At 37.1% G+C, this 27,370-nt stretch overlaps 2 protein-coding genes across 3 annotated transcripts in view; one reads left to right on the top strand and one right to left on the bottom strand.

Moving 5' to 3' along the window:
• Positions 1-27,370, top strand: part of LOC127881879 (myosin-11-like) — a 241,744-nt gene that overhangs the window by 127,251 nt on the left and 87,123 nt on the right. The gene's annotated exons all lie outside the window — the stretch shown is intronic.
• On the bottom strand, positions 8,606-27,030 carry LOC127881877 (serine-rich adhesin for platelets-like). Of its 2 annotated transcripts, XM_052430056.1 has the most exons (10): positions 26,885-27,030; positions 24,545-24,771; positions 23,077-24,135; positions 22,239-22,556; positions 21,699-21,821; positions 18,018-18,206; positions 17,446-17,587; positions 10,267-10,363; positions 9,665-9,778; positions 8,606-9,226 (listed from the first exon to the last, which is right to left on the bottom strand). In XM_052430056.1, exons 2-10 carry the CDS (start codon positions 24,723-24,725, stop codon positions 8,606-8,608), a joined length of 2,844 nt encoding a protein of 947 aa, XP_052286016.1. In that variant the 5' UTR covers positions 24,726-24,771; positions 26,885-27,030. The 2 variants fall into 2 exon arrangements, with proteins under 2 accessions (XP_052286016.1, XP_052286017.1); XM_052430057.1 differs by lacking the exons at positions 21,699-21,821; positions 22,239-22,556.

Raw genomic sequence — 27,370 nt, forward strand, 5'->3', positions numbered from 1 at the left:
GTTTTTCGGCTCTATCTCCGAGGTCTTTAGGGCGATACGTAAAGTTGTCCTACCAAAAGGTGCGTATTGTCGAGACAAACAAACCAATGCCCGGGGTCAACCCTGTCCGACCGACCGTTCGGGTACCTGTCCGAGTGGTAAGTGATTTCGGGCATGAGCGAGACCTCCCCCGCAGTTTTTTTCCCGGCCTTTTTCGTTTTTCGGCTCTATCTCCGAGGTTTTTAGGGCGATACGTAAAGTTGTCCTACCAAAAGGTGCGTCTTGACGAGACGAACATTTTGGCAGGACAAATTTTCATGTCCAATCGACCGTTCGGGTACCTGTCCGAGTGGTAAGTGATTTCGGGAATGAGCGAGACCTCCCCCGCAGTTTTTTTCCCGGCCTTTTTCGTTTTTCGGCTCTATCTCCGAGGTCTTTAGGGCGATACGTAAAGTTGTCCTACCAAAAGGTGCGTCTTGACGAGACGAACATTTTGGCAGGACAACTTTTCATGTCCGACCGACCGTTCGGGTACCTGTCCGAGTGGTAAGTGATTTCGGGCATGAGCGAGACCTCTCCCGCAGTGTTTTCCCGGCCTTTTTCGTTTTTCGGCTCTATCTCCGAGGTCTTTAGGGCGATACGTAAAGTTGTCCTACCAAAAGGTGCGTCTTGACGAGACGGACATTTTGGCAGGACAACTTTTCATGTCCGACCAACCGTTCGGGTACCTGTCCGAGTGGTAAGTGATTTCGGGACTGAGCGAGACCTCTCCCGCAGTGTTTTCCTGCCCTTTTTCGTTTTTCGGCTCTATCTCCGAGGTCTTTAGGGCGATACGTAAAGTTGTCCTACCAAAAGGTGCGTCTTGACGAGACAAACATTTTTGGTCCCATGCTCCAACCTCGTCCGACCGTCCGTTCGGGTACCTGTCCTCGGACAAGACGATTTATGGACTTAGAAATGTTGGCTCGGTTTTTTGGCTGAAAACGGCTAAGTCCGTAAAATTCGACTTTTTTTATTAAGCCCGGCAAGGGTGGGTGCAAAAGACGCGGCCTGACTAGGCCTCTCATCTGGAATCACCGATACATGGCCAACACCGAGCGGAATTTTTTTTTGGACTTTGAAATTTTGCGTATATATATATAGAAGGAGACAATGATCTCCAGGTGTTTGCTAATATGATTTCACGGAACTGTGACAACGGAGTAAGTGAACCGCCCTTCGCATTCTGTGTCAAGTTTTTTAGGGGAGAATCGTTCTGCACTCCTGTCATATTGTTGTTTGAAATAAATCGCAATATCACTGAAGAGGAAGTGGCACAGAGAACTCACACTGCTAAACGATGGATGGACAGTGCTGAGGTTGATGCTTGTCCTTTCCTCCACTATCTACAGTATCTCAGTTTGGAGGACTCGGTGAACGTGACAAACAGCTGCATGCATTGGGAGTATTGGAGTCTTACATGTTTGATATAATATATAAATACAACCTGTATCACCTAGAGACTGCCCTGCACTTGCTTGGACACTGCTACGAAATGGAAGGAGAATATGAAGATGCGTTACATAACTACGAGGAATCGTTGCGTTTGTTTGAAACAAACAATGCCGCTAACTGACACGTGCGGCGTATTCTGCGTCTTATAAGTAGTTAAAAAAACGTAGTAAAAATGTTTCTTGTGCACGATATTAAACAAATGAACTATACGCATATTGTAGAATAACATATTTGTTATCAGTAAGTTTGCCATGTTTCATTTATTCAATGTTTTAAAGTATAAGAGAACGAAATTCATATATGTATTGTTCAAAATATTGACATCGTAATTATGTTCTACACGCCCTTTTACCGTGTCCCCTAAAGAATGATCTATGCTATACATTTTGTGATAGTGTTACTATACCGATTAATATCTGCCATATTCATATGATAACTAATATATGGTGTGAATGGTTGTCTTGAACGTATGAAGTGTAGCCACTGGAGTAATGAATATTATCCTTACATGAATATCAATTTGAAAATAATACCCGTGTCCATTAGGAGTTCAGAATCCATTGTACGATATGATTTATATATTTATCACGACAAACAAGTTTTTTTTTCAAAATAAAAAGATATAAAATAATTTCACTCTCTGTTGATGACCCATGACTCATGAGAATAATATAAAGTGTTGATATAGATGTATGTCATTTCCGTCAATAAAAAGCTTACACATTTATTAATATAGTTTGTGAGTCATGTATGAATTATTCAAGCTTACATTGATCCGTTTATATCTCACCTGAGCATGACGTGTTCATTGCGGGCTATTTTGGTCACCCTATGTCCGGCGAAGTGTGTCGTCAAATTCAGCTTGTTAACACTCAATAGGTAACATTTCATATCAAACCTCAATGAAACATGGTCAGAATGTTTGTTTTTACAATATCTTCGCAGGGTTTAAATCTGGGTAACGTGCATAAAAAAATATGTCTCCAGTTAAAATATTAATATTAAAAACCATTTAACCCCTGAACGAGTAACATGTAAGACTAAATTTTGATGAAACTTGGTCAGAATGTTTATCTTGACAATATCAAGGGCCGATTTTGAATCTTGGTCACGTGCGAGTAATAACTAGGTCACAATTTCACACCTTAGACAAACCTTTTCTATAAAACTTGGTCAAAATATTCATCTTGACATGACTATGCCGAGGTTGAATGTAAGTCTAAAAACAATGTTACCAATTCAAATCGTGAAGAAAAACCTTGTTACTAATCTAGAAGCCATATTCATGACTCGGTCTTGACGAAACTTGGTAAGTATGGTTATCTTGATAATATCTCGGGCGAGTTCGAATCTTGTTCAAGTGGGGTCAAAAACTTTATCACTAAGTCAAGTCCACAACGAATTGTGTCCGTGAACTCAGGTAAGCACTGCATTAGCTGTATTAACATATGTAATGTATTTTCCAAAAGCTGGCCACATCTCTAATAATTCACATAATATTGAAGAAGGTTGGTAAGGTGAACTACTGTGTATAGAGTATTACACAGTCAGTTAACACGACCTTCGGAAGGGGATCATATTTGCAACTTGAAGCTGTACAAATTGCACCGAGGCCTCTACGTTGAAATGTTCTATGATATTAACAATAATATATTGTGATACAAAAAGGTGAACGATCCATACATGTTGCGTTTTGAGTGCCTTTAAATGAGGATGAAAAATTTTAATTGGTAAGTTGTAAGTGATTGTATGTGCATATGCCGCTGCATGAAAACCTCTATTTCAGTACTACACGTTTTGAGTATGGCGCGCCACTTGAAATCTCTTCTTTGTAGTTTTAGGTGGAAATGTTGAGGAAGAAAACGATAAGAACGATGCATAAAACGAGTGTAAGTGAGCCTCGCTCTGAAAACGGGTCTGAATGCATATGCGTAAAGTGTTCTCCCTGAATAGCCCGTTAAGTCCGCATGCTAATCACGGACGACACTTTCCGCCTCAACTGGATTTTCGACGAGAAGAGACTTCTTTCAAACCAAAAGTGCAATAAAACAGTTAAGTTTTGTCCCTGATAAGCCTAAGCGGATTTCACAGGCTTAACTGGGATGACACGCACATGCGTTAATCCCGGTTTTTCCAGAGAGGCTCGTTTATGCAGACAGCAAACATTGCTTCTTTGTCGAGCAAGCATCAGATTTTAAGTGTTTACATCTACCAATTATACAAAAGTGCAGACTTAACCAAGATTATCAATACCAACTTTTGTGTTAGTTGTGATGTTTATTTTTTTGTAGGAATTATTTCAAAACAATACTTCAGTCCAGTGACATTAAAGGAATTTTTTTTTTTAGCACACTCGTTAGCATAATTGCAACGAATAATTAGTAGCGTCCCAACAACCAAACAACTGAGCCTCTTTCTTGAAAAATAAGGACTAATTCATGTGCGTACAAAAGTGACATCACAGATTAGCCTGTGCACTCGGTTAGAACAGACTTCCTTGAAACGAAAAAAACAACATAAAAGTGTTCATGTAGCACGACTCCAATGATGTACTGATTTCGCATTTAGGTACGCAGGGTCAGTTTGAGTAACTACGTGACCCTGTGTACTTGCAGCCAGGCGCAGACAATGATTCTTTAATAGTAAAGGTCTCTTAAAAGGAGTAAGTTCACAGATTTTCGTATATTTGAAAGAAATTCAGTTGATGTTCTTTACTAACGAAGCTATAATATTTCAACAGTCTAAATTAATGATACAAGCAAAAAAAAACACGTTTGTAATAGCACTCATCGGGACTAAAACTAGGACCTTCGGAAGTATACAAGCAACTCGCTATAACTAGCCAATCCGGCTCCTAAAGTAAGTAGCGTATTTTCAATGCTATGTTAGTAATACGTAAGCGTATTTTGAACATTATCAATGAAAAGCTTTACAAACGAGTGTTGATTATCCACGAACTTATGGTTCCTCGCCATAAATAAAGGACCACGAAGGTATGATAGAAATGCAATTCTGCTGCAGCTTCTGGAGTTTCACTTCTTTATATTATATGTTTGTTTTGAATTCTTAATCAGGGCGGTTACTTCACTAGAATATATGGTATACACTATTTTCCTAATCTAAGACCATTTTTTACATTCTAATTATGTCATATTGTTAACGGCTCTTCAGGCAAAAGCACCAACTTTATTAAGTGTTTACTGTTTTTGGAAATATAAATATATTTCACATTCAGAAGGTCAAAAGGATATATTAAGGTACAGGTCCACCTCTCGGTAGTATTGTCAAATCAGATTCAGAACTATAATTTTGAAAAATAAATGTTTATTAAATGTATATACAATTAACATAAATTCAAATATTTGTAGAAATTTGTGTATGCAATCGTTTTTAGTATTTACCTATTGTTTGGCGGAGGTTACACAAATAAGAAGTAAGTGCATTATGCTTGGACAATTAACCATGTTAAAACGTTTATATTTCATAACACGAGCAAACAAAGGTCTCTTCACAAACGAATGAGTTGATGTTTGTGAAGTTCATTTTTAATCAAGTGCATCCGGAATACTCCATTCGCCGAAAGAAGACTTATTTGTTTTGATACGGGTGATACTGCGATACCGTTGACGCTTCGTTGCAGAGACGACCCTGGGTCTTACAGTACCCGGTGTGAGGCAGCGCGACTTGAACGACGAATTAGTAGGTTAGGGATGAGAGAGGAATCTAACCAGCAACCCTTGAGTTCTATCCACTATACCAGGGATCCGCTCGTCTTTACAACAGAAGCGTTCGTCTATGTACTCAATGGAACTTCTAACGTAACACTTTTTAAATACTAATTGCCCAAAAAAGGGCCCATGATATAATCTAGAACTTTCGCTCATAGTTGTTTAAGAACAGTTTCGACATAGGTGTACTAAAATCATTCATTCACGACGTTCTGACACTTCTTGACCAAATTCAGGTGTGGTTTCCTCGTGCTTCACGTACAAAATAATGTATGCGAACAATATTGATAATGGGATTATCTTTTGCATTTTATTATTTTATTGGCACAATTGGATCGAATTTAAAATATTTGTTTTAATATTTGATTACAAAGAGTGAGTATTCAATAAGGCGATTGTGCGCTCGTTATTAATGATTATCTATCACTTGATGATATATTCAAATTATATAGATCAGATTTCGAAATATTATGTTTTTGTTTAATTTCAAGGTTTGACGAAATCCGTTGATAAATAATCGAGAAATGATGAAAAATGCTTCGTGTTGCGTTATAAAAGCCATTAAAAGTAGATGACGATGCACGTATGCTGCTATTGAAGTGCACACACGTTTGAAGCACCATAGTTAGTTCAAATCTCTTTTTGGTAGTCTTAGGAGCAAAATGCTGAGGGAGAGAATGATGGGTTCAAAGATTGTCAAAATATGATTGAGCTTCGATCTTAAAAACGGGGCTATATGCATTTGCGTAAAGTGTCATTCCAGGTAAGTCCGTGTAGTCCGCACAGGTTTAACAGTGACGACACTATGCGTCTCAACTGATTAGCCTGTGCGGATTGCACAGGTTGAACTGGGACGAGACATTGCGCACATGCATTAAGCCCATTTTTACCAGAGAGAAGCTCGTGTATGCAGGCAGCAAAGATTTGCTCCTTTGTCGGAAAATTATAGGCTATTAACATCAACCACTTTTACAAAATCGCAGACTTAATCAAGAACAGAAAGGCCACTAGCAAATTTATAAACATGATGATGAGAAAACTTAGCTTATCTTCAGCATTGCCTTGATAAATCTGTCATTCAAAGAACATGAAGGGCAAGTGTTTATAAACATGACTGTCATAACATTTGATGTTTACCTTGTGTTGATATTTCATGGGTATCGTGTGTTTTGTTGGTGTCCAATTAAGACCGAAATGTTGAGACACTCACGGGGTAAATATAGAACATGGTTGAAAACAATTAATTGCTCGGCATCAAAACACGAAGACTCGTGGTTCAGGTTTTTTTCACGCTAAAATACAAAATCTACACCAAAACTATAATAATCTATATCAACACCGCGAAATGTGAAATTTCTATTATGATGCAAATATAATATCGTGAACAATATTACATTTTAACAATCAAAATGCACCTACTTCTTGCTTGTTAAATGTGATGCATATTATTTTTCAATGTTAAACTAAGATAACTTTTGTATTTCTTTTTGACCTTGCAGTCAAGGACAACCTAAGAAATTGCAAGCACTTATTTCCAATGGTGTCTTTTGGTTTTTGCTGAAGAGACAGCAATCAGAATAGACAGTATTCAGATACAAGGAAGCCGGGTGCGATACCCGAGCTTTTTGCGAATAGATCCCTTGGTTCATTTACGGACTCAGTGTATAGCACCAATACACGCGAGAATTACCTGGGTTTCATACCAGTTCATCTCTAGTTCGATGGAAAACACATGAAGCATTTCTGAAATTCCCAGTGCCCCGGCCAGGAATTTAACCGGGGACCAGAGTGTTACCACTCGACTACCGCACCACCCTCTGGAACTCGGCTACCGCTCCACCATCACGCTCAACTATCTGATAAGACAGTCCGTATCTTAAACAAATACTTCTTAGTTCATCTAACACATAACTGCGTAAAAGACGCTGCACACGCCGCACGTGCCAGTTAGCAGCATTGTTCGTATCACGGTTACTCAACGACTCCTCGTAGTAATGTATCGCCCGATCATAGTCTTCTTCCATTTCATAGCAGTGACCAAGCAAGTTAAATGCAGTCTCTTGGTGATACATGTTGATCTTATTTCTCAAATCACATATATAAGACTCGAGTTTTCCAAATGCACATAGCTGTTTATCGCGTTCACCGAGTCCTCCATACGTGATATACTGTAGATAGTGGAGGAAAGGAAGAGCATCCACCTCCGCACAGTCCATCCATGTTTTCTCTAAATGATTTCTCTGTGCAGTTTCCTCTTCAGTCATACCGCGATTCATTTCAAACAGTAATACGTCTGGGGTGCAGTATGCTTCTTGTCTTACAAACTTGACACAAAATGTGAATGATGGTTCGCTGAATCCGTTTTCACAGTTATCTGATATCATGTTTGCAAACACTTTAAGATCGCTGTCTCCTTTTCGACGTCTATTTCCGCACACAGCCTTGACCTTGCTGTGATACCTTCTCTCCACATCCTCCAGCACTATACTTGCCGCGTGAAGATGTCCACAGCAGTATAACACGGACGCAAACTTTAAGCGACTAGACGCTACATCCATGTTTAAAGAATATTTGAAACGCCTTATAATGTCACTTAAATCATGGTTTGGTAGTCGCAAACACTTAGATGATAGCATTGAATTGTGTAAGGCATACAGGTATTTCATCAAATCGATTGCAACGGGTTTTAATTGGGCATTCTTTGAGTATTCAAAAACAGCGCGTAATTTATTTTGTATATCTTTCTGGACGGTTGTATTCGAAACGAGTTTCCGATATGTTATCCCTCTTAATTCCATAAGAAATCTTCTCAAGAACACAAACTTCAGAAATAAACGGATACTGTAACGTAAGCAAACAGGTCCCATATCTCCCTCTCCAGCTTGTCCAATGCGCCTTATTACACACGCTTGTAACCGATACCCTAATTTATCTATATCTATATAAAATACATCTTGTAAGTTGTATTTTATTAAGAAGTCCACGTACGGTAAAAGGCGTCTCTGTTGCGCCATAGACAGTTTCCCATCGAACAAGTTCACTCCTTCGATTATATAATGGGGTAAGCTTTTAAATCGCAGGCATTTCCTTAATACTTGTAAACATTGTACAAGTAGAAACGTTAGATTGTGTTCCTTCCACATAGAAGGGTGTGTTCTCTCTATGGTCCAGAACATTAAAGTTTTACAATGAAAACTGGTTGTAAAATCCCCAACTAGTTTATTAAATAAAGATTGTTTTATTAATTTTAGACCAACGTAACATTTTATTTGTGTCATATTAAAACTAAACATTAACATTCGTTCTATCAGGTTCGGAGACAGTCGCCATTCTTCACGCTTGTAATCACTGTCCGGATGGCCGGCAGGTACCAGGAAACAAGGGGCTACCCGTGCAGTCTCCAGTCATTGGGCAGGCGGCCAGTGTTTACCTCTACATCTGTCTATCCAGTGTCGTATTTCAGATAGGGGTTTGCAGACGTGCACTGCGCTTACAATATCCCAGTTGGGATCACCACTCACAGAAGGTCCGTTTTTGAATATCTCTCTGTTTTTTGAATCTGACAATATTTTCTCTGAATCCTGTTTCCATCGTTCTGAGCTGAACAGTACTTGCCCAGAGTCTTTCCTTACATACATGTTATCTTCAATACTGGTAGCCGCTTCCGGTTTGCATTTGTCAAAGACCTGTAGCAAGTACTGTTGAGGTGGCGTGTTTTCGTCAAGAAGCATCAGAAAGTTATCTATCCCAGCCTCCCAGTCTCTCCAGTCTGTCATGATGTTCGCTTCGTTGTGACTTTTTAGCAAATCAATATCAGAATTGAGACCGGGAGTGGTAGAACCTTCTGACTGACTCCCGAAATGAAAACAATCCTCTCTAATACCCGTTATTTGTCTTGCTATCATCATCATGCGCTCTATCCGCAAGTAAGTTCCTCTCCGCTCCATTACAGTGCATTTTCCGGCTCCAATATCATCTAATACATCCGATATCCGGATAGATAATGCTGGGAAATACTCTGGAATCTGGAAGTACAACTATTAAATCAGCGATGTGATGCTTATTATAATCCAGTCATTATTAGTGGTTTACAAGTACGCCTACATCATGTATGTGTTAATTGTCAATTATATTTTTATATGTATTGTGAACCAAATACTAAAGGTCGTTAAACATTACATTTTACTAATGAAGCCGTGGTTAAAATGAATACAAAGACATGCAAACCTATTATCTCTTTATATGACTGTACGTGCCATTTACACGAATTGAGTATTTTTTGTTACTTCCTGTCACAGACGATAAGAAGACTGAAGTTCTAATAAGTAAAGTGGCAAGCCTTTGTTATAATTATCAAATACAAATGTTCTTCACGCACCAACAAGTGCACTTAAAACGCTTCATATATATAAATGAGATGTATTTCTAATTTTATTAATATAAAACAACCTAAAGCTTTTTACCAGTAAGTGTGTGACGAGATGTTGATCCCGTCTCTTGGTTGACCGCCTCGATGGATCCTGATTGATGCCAACTCTTTTATCACCACGATTGAGTTTCGAACTTGGAACACGTACCTTGACGAGACATATCAGTAAACTATGTAAGGAATGCAGTATTTAAACATATGCTTACCATTCAAAACAAGTTATGGTATGCATATATAAAATCCGCCTATACAGTATGTTCGTTTCAATGGTGTTAACAAAACGTAACAATTCTAAATGACTACGTATTAATTTATAAATACAATCGAACCAATTTCAAAGCGAAAAACACGTGTATCAAACGTAGACATGTAGCATCCATTTTCATTGGGTATTGCAAGTATGGTTTCTCTGGACTACATAAGCCAGAAATTAAATGATTTAGTGTTATAGATTCATGATCACTCAATAAAGCGCGTGCATTCTGTCTTTAATGTTCGGGATTTAATGGTCGAAATAAATCAGCTTCGTCAATAATTGGTTGCATTTGTATTCGATTTTGTTATAGAAAGGAAAATAACTGACTGTCTTGCTAGAAAACAAACCATGTTTGCATGCATCCATCGCAAAACACGAACCTTGTTCTTTGTTCCTGTTTCCCGAGGCAATGCCGGCACACGAGGCAGGCAATCGACCGTCCTGTTGATCGTTTCATGTCCTTCCATTTTGTCTAGCCTGGAAATATATGGAATGACTTTTTGTTGAAAATTTCAAATGAGGTTCCGATGATATTGAAACGAGAAGAACAAGGAGACGAAATATTGTACAGAGCATGTTCTTTTTTATTTTTCCCGGTGCTAAATGCCTTCCCGGTTCCAGCACAAACAGAACGACAATAAGGCATTGAAAAAATGTATAAGTAAAACTATAAACAATTGATCTTATCTAAATTACATGTATTCGAATCTATTACGAACAATAAAATTTAGGTTTACAAGAGCTTGTCACAGTGGTACCAAATCCACGCCGAAATGTGTTTGCCTGTATGAGAACATTTGTTTTAGAGAGTAGAATAATATTTGAAATAAATGGCACATGTGTCATCTATTTATATTTCAATGATCAATTAGTTATATAGTGCTGGAGTTATGCTGTAGAGAATAAAATATATTGAAATGAAAGACAGGGGGGTAATTAAAAAAGAAGACTATACACAGTTACTGTTGTTGATCACTGTTTTTTTCCTTAAAGTCATCTATTCATTTTACAGTGAATACTTCAGTGTTCAAATTAAAATATTATTGAAAAATTAGATAAAGGGAGATATTAACAATTGAAAAGCTAAAATATTTACTGTGAAATTAAATTAAATATAATTTTAAATTATAAATAAATAAAATATTAATAAACAAAATATAAAAAATAAGGGATGTTATTCTTACAAATGATTATTTTTGTATTTTTCCAAAAAATAGTTCTGGTAAAACAATGACAATTATCAATACTTTTCACTGTTAATTTTCACTGTTTGAAACAGTGAATCATCAGTTTTAAATCATTGATATTTCTTTTAAACCACAGGAAAGCATAAAATAAAACACATTATTTTGAAAATATGCCACAGTCATAATATCGCAGACCGTACAAAACTTCCCTTTTGACAAATTACAACCCTGCCCCTTTTGAATCCTAGCTGGAGCCCTGGACTATATACACAGTTTTAAATAGACATTTGATTAAAAAATAACAGTTTTTGAAAAAGTGTTTTGTAGTTGTACTAAATATAAATTTGCATTTTAAATTATGTCATAGGGTTGGGCAGAAAGAATGCTTGTGGAGTCACATTTCCGATCGCTGACCTAAATAATGCTGTAACAGAGAAATAAAAAATTGAAAAAAACGTCTTGGCAAATACTTAAAAAAAAATTATATTGGACATGTGTTTTGACAGTCTGTGTTATTAAACAAGTGCAAATCTATCAAAATAGAATAATTTGATGTACATATTATGATTATTTTCGTTTTACGTTTTTTAAAGCTTACCTAAAATGTATTTTTGTTATTTGTATTTTCAAGCTGATCTCTAATTAATTTGTGTTATATGTGTTTTAAAGCTGATCCATCTTTTTTATTTATTATCTTTAAATAAATATAAAAATACTGTGTTAACTATTTTTGTCACAATTTTAAGTTTTTAGCTAAGGTGCTCACAAAGTGCTCACTGTAAGCTTTTGCGATCGCCTTTTGTTTTTCTCAAATGGCCTGTCCTTATAAGGGTTTATTAACAAAATGCGTGTAAAATGATTACCGCCCGTAACCTTAATTACGCCCGTAATCTAACTTACGCCTGAAATCAAAATTTCGCCCGTCATCTAAGTAACGTCCATTTGAAATGCCGCCTTTAATCTGAATTCCGCCCGTAAACTGCTTTCCGCCCGTAATTTAAAATTCCGTTTAACCTCATTTACATATTTTGACCCTGTTTTCCTCCCGGATTACAACCGGAATCCGCCCGTAATCCGCCCCTCTTATTAAAATCGTATATAGAAAAATACGCCCGGAAATTAGTTTTACGCCCATAATTTAGTTAGCGATTCCGTGCCAATTCCGGGCGGAAGATTTCGTACAGGTAAGTGGACATGCACTCAGTAAATTACAAGAAGACCACGGTATTTTGTAACGTGACGACCCGAAGCTCAGAATGTACTATATGTTTATACTCTGCACACTATTAGTATTATAAAAGCGTACTCATGCTACGCAAATTGAGAAAAATAACATGACACATATTGACTAGTATTGAATAAACCTGAACTTTTATGAAACTCAATAATATCTAATGGCAAACTTTAAGAAAAGTGCAAAAACATATTGGCAGTCAGGTATACCATCTGTGCTCCTTATGTACTGAAAGTATATGTGTGCGCTCCTTAATTAGTGTTTGTTAGCACAACTTTACCGTAAGCTATTTTTAGAGTGGTCAATGAACATTCCAGAACTTTCAATACGGTTTTTACACTATGACACAATAAACAAGTTACTATAACAACAATCAAATTCCATATTGCAATTTCCCGTATTTCTTTCAAAAAGTAAAAAGAATAGTACCACGTTTTATCGGGAAGTTATAACAAAAAAATAATACTACTGACAGAGTACGCTGTGATCGACAAAGCCCTCCTTTTCGGGGTGTTCATTGTTATTCGTGCTACATACGCTGGCCAATTTAAACATTTTACGGTATGTCTTTACATAAATGAACAAAACATTCTTATCATGGAAATAAATGAGAACAAAGGTCCATAATTATGTTCAATTCTTTAGTTAAGGTTGCAAATATGCATTAACTTATTAATTCATTTATGTAAATGATATATTCTTCAAAAAGTATGCTGCTGTTATTGGTATAAGTTGAAAAATTCATTTAGTGCTGCATTCACTTTATTTAAACAATTTGCTTCAATCGACTGGTGTTCAATTGTCTCACTGCTTAATTGTCGCTAATTTCAAGGTAGAAATCTACCCACCCAATAGAAAACAGTGCGACTTCTAAGTAACGCTTGGTGAATTTTCTAAAAGGCTCAATGTTCAGACACTTAAATAAGGTAAACGGTTGGTTGAAGCGTAATGCGATGAAACAAAGACGCATACAACTCGACAAAGTTTTGAGGTTTCATTTTGCTATCTAACACGAACGCATTCCAAAGTGCACAAAATATTATAATAAACCTGATACATGCGAGGCTCTAATCGAGCCGCGCGAGACAAGAACATGCATGTCATCTCTCTCTCTCAATTTTTGATGTTATAACCTTAGGGCTAAGAAATCTTATCTGAAAATTAATTTGTGGCTGACCACGTTTTAAACATTGTAAACTATGCTGTTTGAATATAATAGCAAAAATGGGTTATAACGTTTAAACAATGATGTACAACACGAATTAATTAAAAAAAAAATATGTATGGTTTCTTTGATATGCTGTTCATGATATGGTTGAGGAAAGATGAAATAGTAATTACGCCTAAATCAGCTATGCTAGCCTTATAACTGAAAACAGCATTTACGGTAACGACGAAATGAACCAGATGATTTACAAAGTAGGTCGGGCACGAATGAAGCGGGTACTGGCTTCCACGCCGAAACTAATGGCAATAAAACGGTGACGACGGCCGAAACCTAACAGGCGAGCAAAATAACGACGATCGACAGCCGGTCGGTTGGGAAGGCGTTGACGAATAAGATTCCGGCTGTGGTTCAATCTACGAAAGCAGAAGTGTATGCGAACATTCTAACATGTTATCACAGAAAATAAACGGAGTTAAAAGGTATAAAAATGATTTAGAGTAAAAACCTGTGTTATATAAACACGATATATGAGGTATCTAAGAGACATGTAGTATTTATACAGGAGAATTTGATTCATTTTTGTGTTCCAATGTGAATGTTGATGCTTTCAGATCTAAACATGTAAATGATATTAAGAATAATAGCGATGTGAGTGTCTTTGTTAGAAAAGTTTGATACAGTAAAATTTAGTTTAAAAAATGCCATGCTTTTTAAAACCCTTAAAAGCCCTTTATTTATCGAATTTAGTGTATTTAAAAACGTTATCGCACCTCGCTTCGATTCAATTACGGTGTTATTAGCAAGAACGAATATGTCAAATTCGCGAAAATCCAAACATCCCGATCTACTCTTCATTCAAACTGGTAGTAACGTAGGTTTGACCCGTGTTCATTCGCCCGCAAACATGTCCCGCAACTTTTGTACAAAACATGGATGAAAATGGAATATGATAGTGATAATGAAGAATTAGATGTTGAACCGCACATGTATGAGGCGGAATTAAGTAATTGTAAGCCAGCTTTTTCTGAATCTGACTCGGACAGCCATCGTGAAGGTCATACGGATTGGTACAAATATTATTTTGTTAATGCACATGCCGGAAACAAAACACATTTTATTTTTGGTTTCTTTGATTGTTATTCAACAGTACGATCGCGTTGAATATGACTACGTTGTACGGTTCATAATTATCGACACAGAACGGATTCGTGCAAGCATTCAGAATGGATTTATTGAAATTTCAAATACATCTTTCATTATAATAATATGATGAAATCAAAACAAGGGCATGTGTAGATAAAAAGGGCAGGGTGTGACCTTGGTGCGACAGGGTGTTGGACCTCTGTGTTAGGCCCTAGCCAGATAGCGATCAATGTTTATACTACAAAGTTGTGGTAACTTGTGTCAATTTGAGATTCGCCTTAGCTGGATATTTGCGAAAGTTCAGAAACATAAGAAATCAATCATTCTCGTTGTGACCTCCAATTTAATCCAGAGATATTACTGAGAAATGCATAGCTGTTTATTGTTATGTAATCAATACTAATAATTATGATCCATGCACAAAACCCTCAGCATATTATATGTTATTGTGAATATTTCATAATAACATATAACATAGTAGTCCGCACAGGCTAATCAGGGGCGACACTTTCCGCTTTTATGGCATTTTTCTTTGAAAGGCTGTAATAACTGAAAACAATCCTGTTTAGGCGGAAAGTGTCGTCCCTGATAAGCCTATGCGGACTGCAAAGGCTTATCTGGGACGACAGTTTATGCACATGCATTAAATCCCCTTTTCACAGAGCGAGGGTCATATGTATTTTGATCATGGCAGCTCTAACTGTAATGTGTGAATGTATATTTTATGAAAGATGTTGCATAATGGTCCGTATGAAATTCTGTATAATAAACGTATTTGATTACTAAACAGAACAGCACAGAACAGAACAGAACAGAAACTGTATTACGACTTGTACATAGTACATCGTCAGTCTTCACCATGTAATTATAAACATATCAAAAGGTCATGTGAAAAAGTGATAATGCAGTAATAAGAAGTGTATAATACTATCAAATATAGTACATGACAGTGGTGGGTAAACAAAATAGTATATTTTTTTGCATTTTTACAAAGTATATGTGTGACAGAGTGGCTGTCAGCTATTAAGCTGTTAATATATATGGAAAATAAACAAAGAAAACAATTGATTATCGTACGTATGCCCTGTGGATTATAATGCTAATAATAATATAAAGAAATAGCTCATATACTTTGCTTGGGTTAACTATGGCGGCAAATTTAATAATCAGATATGACAGATTACTGATATACATCTCATTTCTGATAACTTACGGATTTACAACCAAAAAAGCATGGCACTTTCAATAATACATTGCAAACAAAGGAGTTAAAAAGCAAACAGTCTACCATTTATATTTATATCTCATGTGCTCATGTTAGATAAAAACAAGAAATGTGTCCACAAGACACGGATGCCACCAACTGTAACTGTGTCACTTCATAAAAACATACTGTGTAAATGTTTTTGAGAAGTGCGAAAACTATTTGCCGCAAGTTTGGTGAAGATCGGATAAAAACTACTTGAAATATAGAGCGGACACCATGCTAAATGTTTAAAACACACTATTTGACACCCTAACCTAGTGTTTGACCCCGTGACCTAGTTTTTGGCCCGGCCTGGTCCTTGTTCGAACTTGTAGACTTTATCTAGATAAAACTTGTGACCAAGTTTGGTGAAGATCGGATGAAACTACTTGAATAAGGGAGCGGACACCATGCTGAATGTTTAAAACGCATTAAGTAACCCCGTGACATAGTATTTGGCCCGGCATGGCCCATGTTCGAACTTGGCCTAGAGATCATCTAGATAAAACTTGTGACCAAGTTTGGTGAAGATCCGATGAAAACTACTTGAATTAGATTTTTTATATTTTTGATAATTATATAAGATTTCTAACTCGATCATTTTCATAGTTCCCCTTGTTCGATTTAAAAAAAAAGTAACATTACTAATTTTCGAAACCTAAATGCCGACCCTAACTTCAAGGTCATGGTCAAAGGGGTCAAAATTTGTGTTCGTATGGAAAGGCCTTGTCCATGCACATGCATACCAAATATGAAGGTTACATCTGAAGCGACATAGAAGTTATGAGCATTTTTCCGAACCTAAACGCATATTTCGAAACCTAAACGCGGACCCTTAGTTCAAGGTCACGGTGAAAAGGGTAAAAATTTGTATGCGTTTGAAAAGACTTGTCCATATTCACTTGAATACCAAATATGAAGGTTACATCTGAAGTGACATAGAATTTATGAGCATGTTTCGAAACCTTAACGCACATTTCGAAACCTAAACGCGGACCATTTGTTCAAGGTGAAGGTCAAATGGGTCAAATTTTATGTGCGTATGTTAAAGCCTTGTCCAAATACACATGTATACCAAATATGAAGCAACATTGAAGTTATGACCATTTTTCGAAACCTTAACGCGGACCCTAAGTTCAAGGTCAAGGTCAAAGGTATCAACATGTTTGTGCGTATTGAAAAGCCTTCTCCATATACACATGCATACCACATATGAAGGTTACATTTGAAGCGACATAGAAGTTATGAGCATTTTTCAAAAAAGTGTGACAGACATACAGACAGACGGACAGTGCGATCACTTAATGCCCACCTTCGGGGGAATACAAATTCCCAAAATAATAATTAAAGTCTAAATACATTGGAAATGTAAGGCTAGGTTAAGAATCATGCAATTTTGTGCATCATCAAAATAAATAAAAAAAGCAAATGGGTTTCACAACTAAGATTACACCAAATAATTAACATAAGACTATTTCATAGTTATAAGCCATGTGGTTTCATACTAACGGTTACACCCAACAATAAACCTAAGTCGCTTTATAATTTTAAGCCTGTTTGTGGATATGGTTCCCTGCCTACCTTATGGCGGCGGCCGGTTTCCTGGAGGCATGAGACGCGGTGGAAGACTGGGAACCTGTATGCTGTGAGCCTGTAGACTGTGATGCCAGGGTGGAGATCAGAGACATGCTACTGCTGGGAAGGCTGCCAATGTTTCCACTACCTGAGAATACCAGCAAATTTGTAGAATTGATATCACCCGCTGAATAAATTTTGTTTATGGATGGGTGCAGGAAATACATTAAGCCCAATTTTCCCAGAATGCAGCTAAATTTATAGCAAACAACAGAGTTGTAAGAGGAAAGAAACAAGAACTTAGCCATCAGGAGGTTCTGGGATTGCTTCACAGTGGGTTTTTTTTTTTACTTTCCGAGAACAGGTGGTTGGGGGTCTTAAGGACAGAAGGGGAATTATTATTTTGGATAAGCATGATAAATGTTTATATTCTTCTTTGCTATGTTTATTACATTAATCAAATGGTTTGTAATACATTCTAAAGTTTGTTGAAAATTGTTGAAATTATTCACAACAATATCCGTGTCGATATGTGTCAAAATTCTGTCTTTCCCAGAACGAGGCTCAGATTATCATACCTCTCATTATACGTCCGGCTGCCGGCGTCTCCTGACTTTGACTGCTTGACCTTGACACCTGGGTAGTGAACTTGACCCCACCACGCCCTGGTGACCTCGGGGACTGCGTGCTGGACTGGGACAGGGAGGCATGGGTGACTCGTGCCGCGGAGGGGGGAGGGGACACTAGAACAGATGCCGAGGCAGACGCTGCAAAGAAAATGATAAATTAGCTGTGGATTGCACAGAAAAATCAGGGATGAAATAATAAACAGATGCATTAAGCACAGTTTTCCCAGAGCGAGGCTCAGATAAGAACCATTCTTTTGATGCATTGATTGGTGAATACCCCGAATTAATTATCAGAACTTAACAAACACATTTTCAATTTGACTCTTTTAAGTATATTTTTCGTAAAGGATTTGTCATACAACTGCTAATAATCGTGTTGATTCGTCATATATACTCATGACCTCATGGCTGTTGTTATACTTGGGTTTGTTTGCTGAATTATAGAAAGGGCAATGCAGAAAATGAACTTTCAAAGTATGGATGATATGGAATTATGCTGTTCATTAAAGTTACAGTATACATTGAACGAAGGTTGTCATGGGTGGCAGGCACAATCTTACTGACATGCCACTTACGGGTGTTGGGATCATATAACACATATTGAAATCATAACCAGAAATTCCATGACAAAGATCAATTTATAAGATTCTATCAGAACAAAGTAGCCTTAGTACAATACTATAAAGGATGTAATTTTCAAACCTTTTCATGAACCAAAAATACCATAACCCCCCACCCCCTTACAAGGTACCCTAATCTATTTATTTAGAAACAGATTCAGCAAAATTAACAATGATTAGTAAAACTAGTTATGCATTAAATAGTGGAAATAAGCTAAAAGTAGGACAAACCTCACCGTTGAATACTCAAATTAACTTCTTATGTTCATTTATATACAAGCAGTGTTCTGGGAAAATTGGGCTTAATGCATGAGCGCAGTCGACCCAGATTAGTCTCAGCAGTCCACAAAGGCTAATCAGGAACGACACTTTCCATCTTATAATCTTTTTTCTTTTAAAGGAAGTCTCTTCTTAGCAAAAACCAGTTCAGGCGGACATTGATGACACTTCGCCCACATGCATTCAGCCCAGTTTTCCCGGAAGGCTCATATTTTTATCTGACAAAGGAAAGAACAATGTTTTTATTCTGAGGGAGTTATATAAGTCAACAACATAGCGCAATTCAGTCAAATCCGACTCTCGCGATACAATGCTTTTTTTAGGAAAAGGGCGTGGCTTTCCATTTTGGCGGAAAAATTATCGAAAAACTAAAAAAGGGGAAGACATTTCGCAAAGTAAGCTTGAAATTTGGAGAAAAATTGCATAACTTTTAAAGAAATTCTCTAAAGGGAAGGGGCCTTTTTCTTGGGCTAATGGGGCCCATGTATACTAAACCTGTTGGGGAAATTTGCAAAAAACATGGACTCGGGCATCACTTCTACGCCGATGACTCGCAGCTCTACCTTTCCTTTGAACCCACCGATGGAGCAGCCCAAAACGAAACACTAAATCGAGTTGAAAAGTGCCTCCAAGATATCATCTCGTGGATGAATACAAATATGCTCAAACTTAACACCGACAAAACCGAGGTCATAGTATTTTCAAGTCAAAACAACGCCAAGTTCGTAGAAGGGTTAACTGTTAAAGTAGGGGACTCGACAATTAAACCATCACAATTCGTTCGAAATCTCGGTGCTTGGTTTGATTCAAGAATGAACATGAAACACCATATTAATGCTATAAGTAGATCATGTTTCGGTCAGATTAGGCAAATAGGTCACATCAGGCAATATCTTACACCAAATGCCACAAAATCCTTGGTCAATTCACTTGTCACATCTCGGTTAGACTATTGCAATGCACTGTTGTATGGAACACAAACATCAGCTATCAAGAAACTACAAAATGTTCAAAACACTGCGGCGCGTGTTATCACAAGAACATCCCGCTATAGTCATATAACACCGGTCCTAAAAGAATTACACTGGCTCCCAGTAGAAAAAAGAATCCACTTCAAAATACTCACCAATACTTTCAAAGCCTTAAATGGACAATCGCCTGTATATCTTAAAAACCTACTTGAAGTCTATGAACCAAAGCGAAACTTAAGATCAAAGAACGAAGCGACTTCATTAGTGATTCCAACGAAGATTAAATCCGTATCAAACGGGGAGCGAAGTTTCATGTACGCTGCCCCCAAACTCTGGAACTCACTTCCATCAAACGTTCGTGGTTCTCTAACACTGAATTCCTTCAAAAAGGCACTGAAAACTCACCTCTTCCTCCAATCTTATGCAACATAAGCAGTGGTTTATTCAATTCATTATATAAAATCCCAATCATCATGCACTTGAATTAACCCTTTTAAAGGAAGCATATTTATTCCTTTGGGGGTTTGTGGACTCGTGGTAATGGTATCCTGACGTTACCCTTGTCTCAATCAGCATGAGCTTGAATGTACCCTTTTAAAGGAAGCATAATTATTCCTTTGGGGGTTTGTGGACTCGTGGTAATGGTATCCCGACGTTACCCTTGTCTAAATCCGGTATACTACTACTACTACTACTACTACTACTACTACTACTACTACTACTAATAATAATAATAAATCAACAAATTTTACATAAATTTCTCATATTACAGACAAAATCCTGTTCACCATTAAAAAAAAAAAAAAAAAAAAAAAATCTCTTATACAACTGACAAAAAAATGTTCACCATATTAAAAAAAATATATATATATAACACGGAGCAGGTTCTCGGCGGTCGGCCGAATAAGGCGTAAGCTCTAAGTCGTCTCGCCCACAACCTGCTCCCATAATAAAATGACCAAAACAGTATAGCACCATCAAACAAAGATACCAAAAATATAACATTATTATATAAATATAATACTGACTACGATACGTGGGCACCAAATTTAAAACTGCACGCCCATTAAATTAACAAATTTTACATAAATCTCTTATACAACTGACAAAAAATGTTCACACTATTAAAAAAAAACAAAAAAAAACAACAACAAATACACGGAGCAGGTTCTCGGCGGTCGGCCGAATAAGGCGTAAGCTCTAAGTCGTCTCGCTCACAACCTGCTCCCATAATAAAATGACCAAAACAGTATAGCATTATTATTCCTTTTGGGGTTTTTGGACTCCTGGTTATGGTATAATTTGTTTTTGTTCTTGTTTTTACGTAGTACTTATAGTTGAAGTTTTAGATTTTTATTTTGTCAATAATTGTCTTATATGTATACACATAGGGTAGTTTTATAGTGTCTTGTTGATCTTTCTAATCTAGGGTTACTGTGCATGTTTTTAAGTACGTAGTACTTATAGTATAAGTATAATAGAGTAGTTTTATAGTATAATTGAGTAGCTTTGATCGATTTCTTTTGAAACTGTGTTGCAAAATGTATTCGTATCTGCGATACGTCAAATGTTCTTATGTAAAGCGCCTTTTAACGTGCACTCTTGTATGAAAAGGGCGCTATATAAATCCGGTATAATAATAATAATAATAATAATAATAATAATAATAATAATAATAATAATAATAATAATACTAATATAAGGCCCTTTCTAAAGAAGGAAAAAAAGTCCTGCAATACATGTATGAAGTACGGCCCCACCGTTAGCACTGCGGCGCGAGGGTCGTGCTTTACGGACAAGGGTGTCCTCTTCGTCTTCATCAGTCTTGGACGACGGTTTAATGGACGAAGCCTTGCGTTCGACGGGCGCTGACTTTTCCGCAACTAATGGTACAAAACCAAGAAAATGTGGGGATATAGAATGACATTGATTTACAATATGGCAAGCAGTTGTCTATTAGCTATGTTAGCTGTTTTGATACCCGAAATAGCAAGGGCTATTGAATCCTTCATATGGCGATTAAAGTTAAAAATGCTTTGAAAAAAGGCAATTGTAAGAGTTGGTTTTCTTGGAATGCTTTTGTATATTTAAGAAATGCTTTTCAATATATCTTGTTTTTTTGGTCAATACGCAATTTGGAGTTCTAATGCATAGGACTTATTTTGAGGGTGTCAGCTCGAGTTGGCAAATAAAATAAATAATGATGGAGAACATTACTACACATAATTATTTAACGAGTGTACTTGCTTAAACATATTGACGTCTAAATTTCTGATTGTTTTCACATTTTAACGCCATACATTTTTGGTGATTATTCGGTGAGGCGAGACTTGCATCTTCAGAGCTGGCAGCCTTCTTGGCGGCGGCCACCCTGGTTAACTTGGCTACTCGTTTCTCTGGTGACGAACTCGCGGATGACGGGATTAAACGCTTGACTGATTTCTTAGTATTTTCTGTCTGGGATACAGTCTTAGCCCCGTCTTTCTTGACTGGTCTTCTACTGGATCTGCCTCTGCTGGCTGCCCCGGCTTTTGGCGTAGACTTTTGCGTAGCTGACCCACTTCCTGCCACTCGGCGCGTGTTCAGGGAGAGTCTTGATTCGACAGCTTTCTTGCCAGCTGTCATTGCGTAAATAGCATATACTTCTATAGAATAAAATCCATCATTTATAACATAATAAAGTGCCTACTTTAAAACTATTGATATAATGACACAGAAATGTTGTTTTGATACAAAAGGATCCTAACTATGTGGGAAAAAGTATACAAAACAAAAAATATGCTAAATTTGAATTATCTTAAAAGAATTGTTGCTAACCAACCACGATTCTTTTTTAGCGGGTGACTGATTACCAGCCAAAACTTGTATCGAACATGATAGGTTGGCACCGAGATAATTGAACATGTAATGTTGCCATTTCCATTTATTTTTCAAATGTTATCTTTAATAAAAATTAATATTAATCTTAAGATTAAAATAAAAAAAATGCTTCATTTTAAAATATCTTCAGCAATTTTAGCAGCCATTTATATTTTTAGACGCAAATAAGAAATATTGGAAGCAATTTGCGATTTGGGATAATGATAAGGCTAACATACACATGAAATGGTAGAGATATTTATCAGTATGTTAATATACCTTTCCCAGTGGCATGCTCGGGTGTTTCGGCCACAGATTCCTCCACCACAGCTCTTGTAGCCCTCTTAGGTGACGAGATCTCAGGCGTATCTAGAACAGACCTTGTCGAGGTTCGCCTGTTTAAATTAGACTTTTCTGGCTTATCTCCCACCAATTTTACCAGGGACCTCCCAGACTTATCAGCAACCTCTGCCTTTTCAGCCACCGCATCTTTCTCTTTTCCAGCATTTCTTGGTGAATTCTCTGCTGCCATTTCTACCCCTGCATCTCTTTTTTCCCCTGCAATCCTTGTGAAATTTGTTGCCGCCAAAGTGGCGTCAGCCTGGCTCTTCTCGGACATCGACACGGAAACGCGAACGGATTTCGCACGTGCCATGTTTGGTGAATATGTGATCTTATTGCTAACATTTTTATTAGCAGCCTTTCTAACGTCCTTTTCAGAGGTTGCAGTAACTGTGAAAGGTTTTCTGGCGTTTTTATTGATTTTCGCGTCCGTCTTAGCCATTGGAAGTTCCGCATCTTTTTCCGTGACTTTCGGTTTGGCTTTCTGCCCAGCTTTACTTGCACCAGGGGAGGTAAGCGAAGCAGACGACTTTTGTTTGGAAGGGGATTTATCTCCCTCTAAGGATTCTTTGATGGGCGACTGCGCCACTTTATTCTCCCCAGTACCCTTTGATGAACTAATTTTTTCCTCCTTCGCTTTGTAATTAGGAGACTTCGACTTCATTTTCCTCTCCGTGACCGGCGAGGAAGCTTTTCTTTTCTCCTGGTTTCGTCTGGCTGGCGACTCGGAAGCGATTCTTTTCTCGGGGGATGAGTCAGCCGGCGAATGGGAGACTTTTCTCTTTTCCGAATCCTTTCGCGGCGACACGCTCTTCTTCCCACCACTCGAGCGAGATTTCTGCGGTGATGTTTTCCCGGATTTTTCCGTGGAACGACCCCTTTTTGCGGATAAATCTTGTGACGGTTCCTTTTCGGCTTCTTTGTTGAGTTCTTCCCTTGTAACCGCTTCGGAGTCTACGCTTGTGATTTCTGTGCATATTTTTTTGGTTGCCGGAACTGAAGAAAGAAGGTCTCATTATGAAACAGATACAAGACTGTTTGACGATTTCCACTATCAAATTCTCGTAACTAAAAGTTTTAACACTGTTACTACTGTTTACTCCTTATTCTTGGTACTTCAGGAGTGTGTAACAGTTAACACCGATAATTATAAAATTCTTGGTTAAGAACAATATGTTATTAATAAAAGCACCATTTTTAGCCTGTATATATGCAAACTATTGCATATTTTTATTGAGTCTAAGACTATTCTTTATTCTGAAGCCAAAAAAATGGGTTTGTAAATACGGGCCATGCAGTGGTAAAACAAACACATTGATGATATAAGCAACTTAACTCAACTGTTTTTAAAACAAACTTAAGTATTTAGGGGAAATCAGAGCTGTTACTGTCACAACAAACTCACCTTCTGGAATCACAAACACATCCTCGTCCGCGGCCAGCTCGGCCGTGGCATTGTCCTTTTTGCCGCGACCTTTCCATTCCGGGGTGGTGAAGGCGGAGCCCGGCACCGCGACGCTCATGAGACACGAGTCATCCACGTCTTCGAGAGATTCGTCACCAGTGATGTCCAGCTCAGAGTCCATGCCGGTCACGCTAGCGTCATGTTGGCGGAAAAGAGACCACGCACTCCTGCAACCGTGGGTTCAACAATTAGTTTAGTTTGAACCTATTTATTTCAGCTTGATTGCACAGAAAGCCTTAGGCTAGTGAAACGCTCTCAAGTCCGTTTGACCAGTAATTGGTGTCTATGGGGGAGATCTTAAGAACGCTCCCACAGTGGGGATCGAACCCGTGACCTCCCGGACATTAGACGGACACTATCCACTATGCCATGGCGACTGTTTTAACAATCCAGTCCAACAATTTAAGGGATACAGCAGTCTCACAAATATCAAACACACTTTTTTCCCACTGAAATCTAAAATCCGAAATATTGGGTGTGTATTATATATTCCTGAACTGAGGTATAAAACTAACATATCAATCACTTTATGAGGGATACCGCAATCTTACAAAAATAAAACTTTTTTTCCATGAAATCATATATCCGAAATATGGCAGGGCTGTTTTCAATCTTAGAGAATGGCCGTTTTTCACAATTTTTGGAATTTCCTGAATAGAATTTTCACAAAGTTACATCGTTTGAGAAACTCAAATTTTAACAATTTTGAAATGTTTGCGACTCATTTGTTCAAAATTTTGAAAAGCTTACATCTCTTTTTCCCCAAAGGCCATATATTTAGGGGCCAAAGGCCGCTTCACAAAGACTGGAAAAAAGCCCTGTATGAGGTGCGTATTATATATTCTTGACCACAGAACTAATGTACAGGGTTAACATATTGATCACTAGATTACTAGTCAGTCACGATAAACTTTGATAGAAATGATTTTATCCTATTACCAGATAAAAATCGATAGAATAACAACGATCGTATAAACTTGAGCTATATACTATTACTATTTTTATATCATTTTGTTGTTTTGTTCTAAAATTGGAGAATCTGTTTCTGTCAATTACGCAAGAACAAAATCGTCAAAAAATGCAATATTTGATAATTATAAATGGAACAATGCAGAATGTCCCCTTTTGAGCGATTTTGACAAATAAATTTGACATTTGACCTTGAAGGATGACCTTGACCTTTCAATACTCAAAATGTGCAGCTCCATGCGATACACATGCATGCCAAAAATCAAATTGCTATCTTCAATATTGCAAATGTTATGATTTTGACCCATATATTGACATTTGACCTTTAAGGATGGCGTTGACCTTGACCTTTTACCACTCAAAAAAAGTGCAGCTTCATGAGATACACATGTATACCAAATATCAAGTTGCTATCTTCAATATTGTTAAAGCTACGGCCAATGTTAAAGTGTGTGCAAACAAACCAACAAACAAACCAACAAACAGACAGGACACAAACATTATGTCCCCCAGTATAGACTGTGGGACATAAAAAAGAAAAAGAAATGATGACGATGATTATCATAGTGATATTGGTAAAGACTGTCGTAACAATATTGATGATTATTATAATAGCGATTATATAGATACCTTACACGACCACACCACAAAAACAAATTAATGAGATGAGTGTTAACAATGATATGTTCTTCAAATCGAAACCGAAACTTAACATCAATGACAATATTGTTTACCTTTAAATAAATCTTTGAATAACGTGCATTCTCCACGGGAATGTAGTTTTGTTTCGTTTTAGGATGCCTCATAATGGACAATTTAATCGACATATGTTCATTACACACATAGATGTAGTACTACTACTTCTACAAAAACTACTTCTTCTACTACTGCTACAAGACATTTGGGCCGCGGTTATGATGACGATGATGCAAAGTCAAATTGCATTAATACACACGATATCTATAATGTTTGTTTATTTTTTATTTTTGTTTTAAATAGCAGACTTATACGCGGTATTACATCCCACCATATGCATGCTAAGTGGAAACAAACGCAGTTTGTTACAATATGTAGTCTGCTTGTATTACTACTACTGAATACGAATGTTACATTGTGATAAGTTTACATATTCAAGCGTTAAAACGACAAGATTAACTCTATTGAAAATGATAACACATTAAATTTCATAATTAAACAAATTGACAATTTTAGATGTAGTTCAAGTTCTCCTGGCTTATTGTATTATTTTTCATGTATCATAAGAAAATATATATAAATAATATTGTTTTTTCCTGTAATGAAAATAAATACCTGTCCTTGATATCTGTTTCACTTGTCAATCTGTGTACACTAGGCGAAATCGATAGTAATGTGTTATAGTATTTTCGGGTATTTCCATTTACGCAATTCGTACGTCATTATTTACATTGTAACCATAGTGCAAATCTAAACGTTACAGGTCACATAACATATCACATAACAGATCACTTCGGTGTGGATTTTGATTAAAATCAGTGGCGTAGCGCAGCCTATTTCAGTGTTACTCGAAACATTAACAATGATACAAAATAAGCTAAGGGTTTGGGGCCGACGAAATAATAAAAAAGTAGTGCAAATGCAAATGCCTTAAAATTGAACATTTTCATACCAACACAAACGCAATTCCTGACTTATATTATCATGTTATCTTTGACAACGTTTAAAATAGAATATGAATGTTTCATTATCATGTTTAAACGCTGAGGGAATATGTGCATACCTTTCATTTTCAAGCATTTTTTCTTGTTTTCGGCGAAA

The sequence above is a fragment of the Dreissena polymorpha genome, chromosome 5 (assembly GCF_020536995.1).
Source record: "Dreissena polymorpha isolate Duluth1 chromosome 5, UMN_Dpol_1.0, whole genome shotgun sequence".
Taxonomy (NCBI): Eukaryota; Metazoa; Mollusca; class Bivalvia; order Myida; family Dreissenidae; genus Dreissena; species Dreissena polymorpha.

Bases quoted from the DNA above. Each gene is read 5' to 3' on its own strand.
- LOC127881877 (XM_052430056.1), bottom strand. From the start codon at position 24,725: ATGGACTCTGAGCTGGACATCACTGGTGACGAATCTCTCGAAGACGTG. The intron at 17,588-18,017 runs GTATGATAATCT...TGGTATTCTCAG, and splicing joins AGCCGGACGTATAATGAGAG to GTAGTGGAAACATTGGCAGC. The intron at 10,364-17,445 runs GTAGGCAGGGAA...ATATATTTCCAG, and splicing joins AAACCGGCCGCCGCCATAAG to GCTAGACAAAATGGAAGGAC.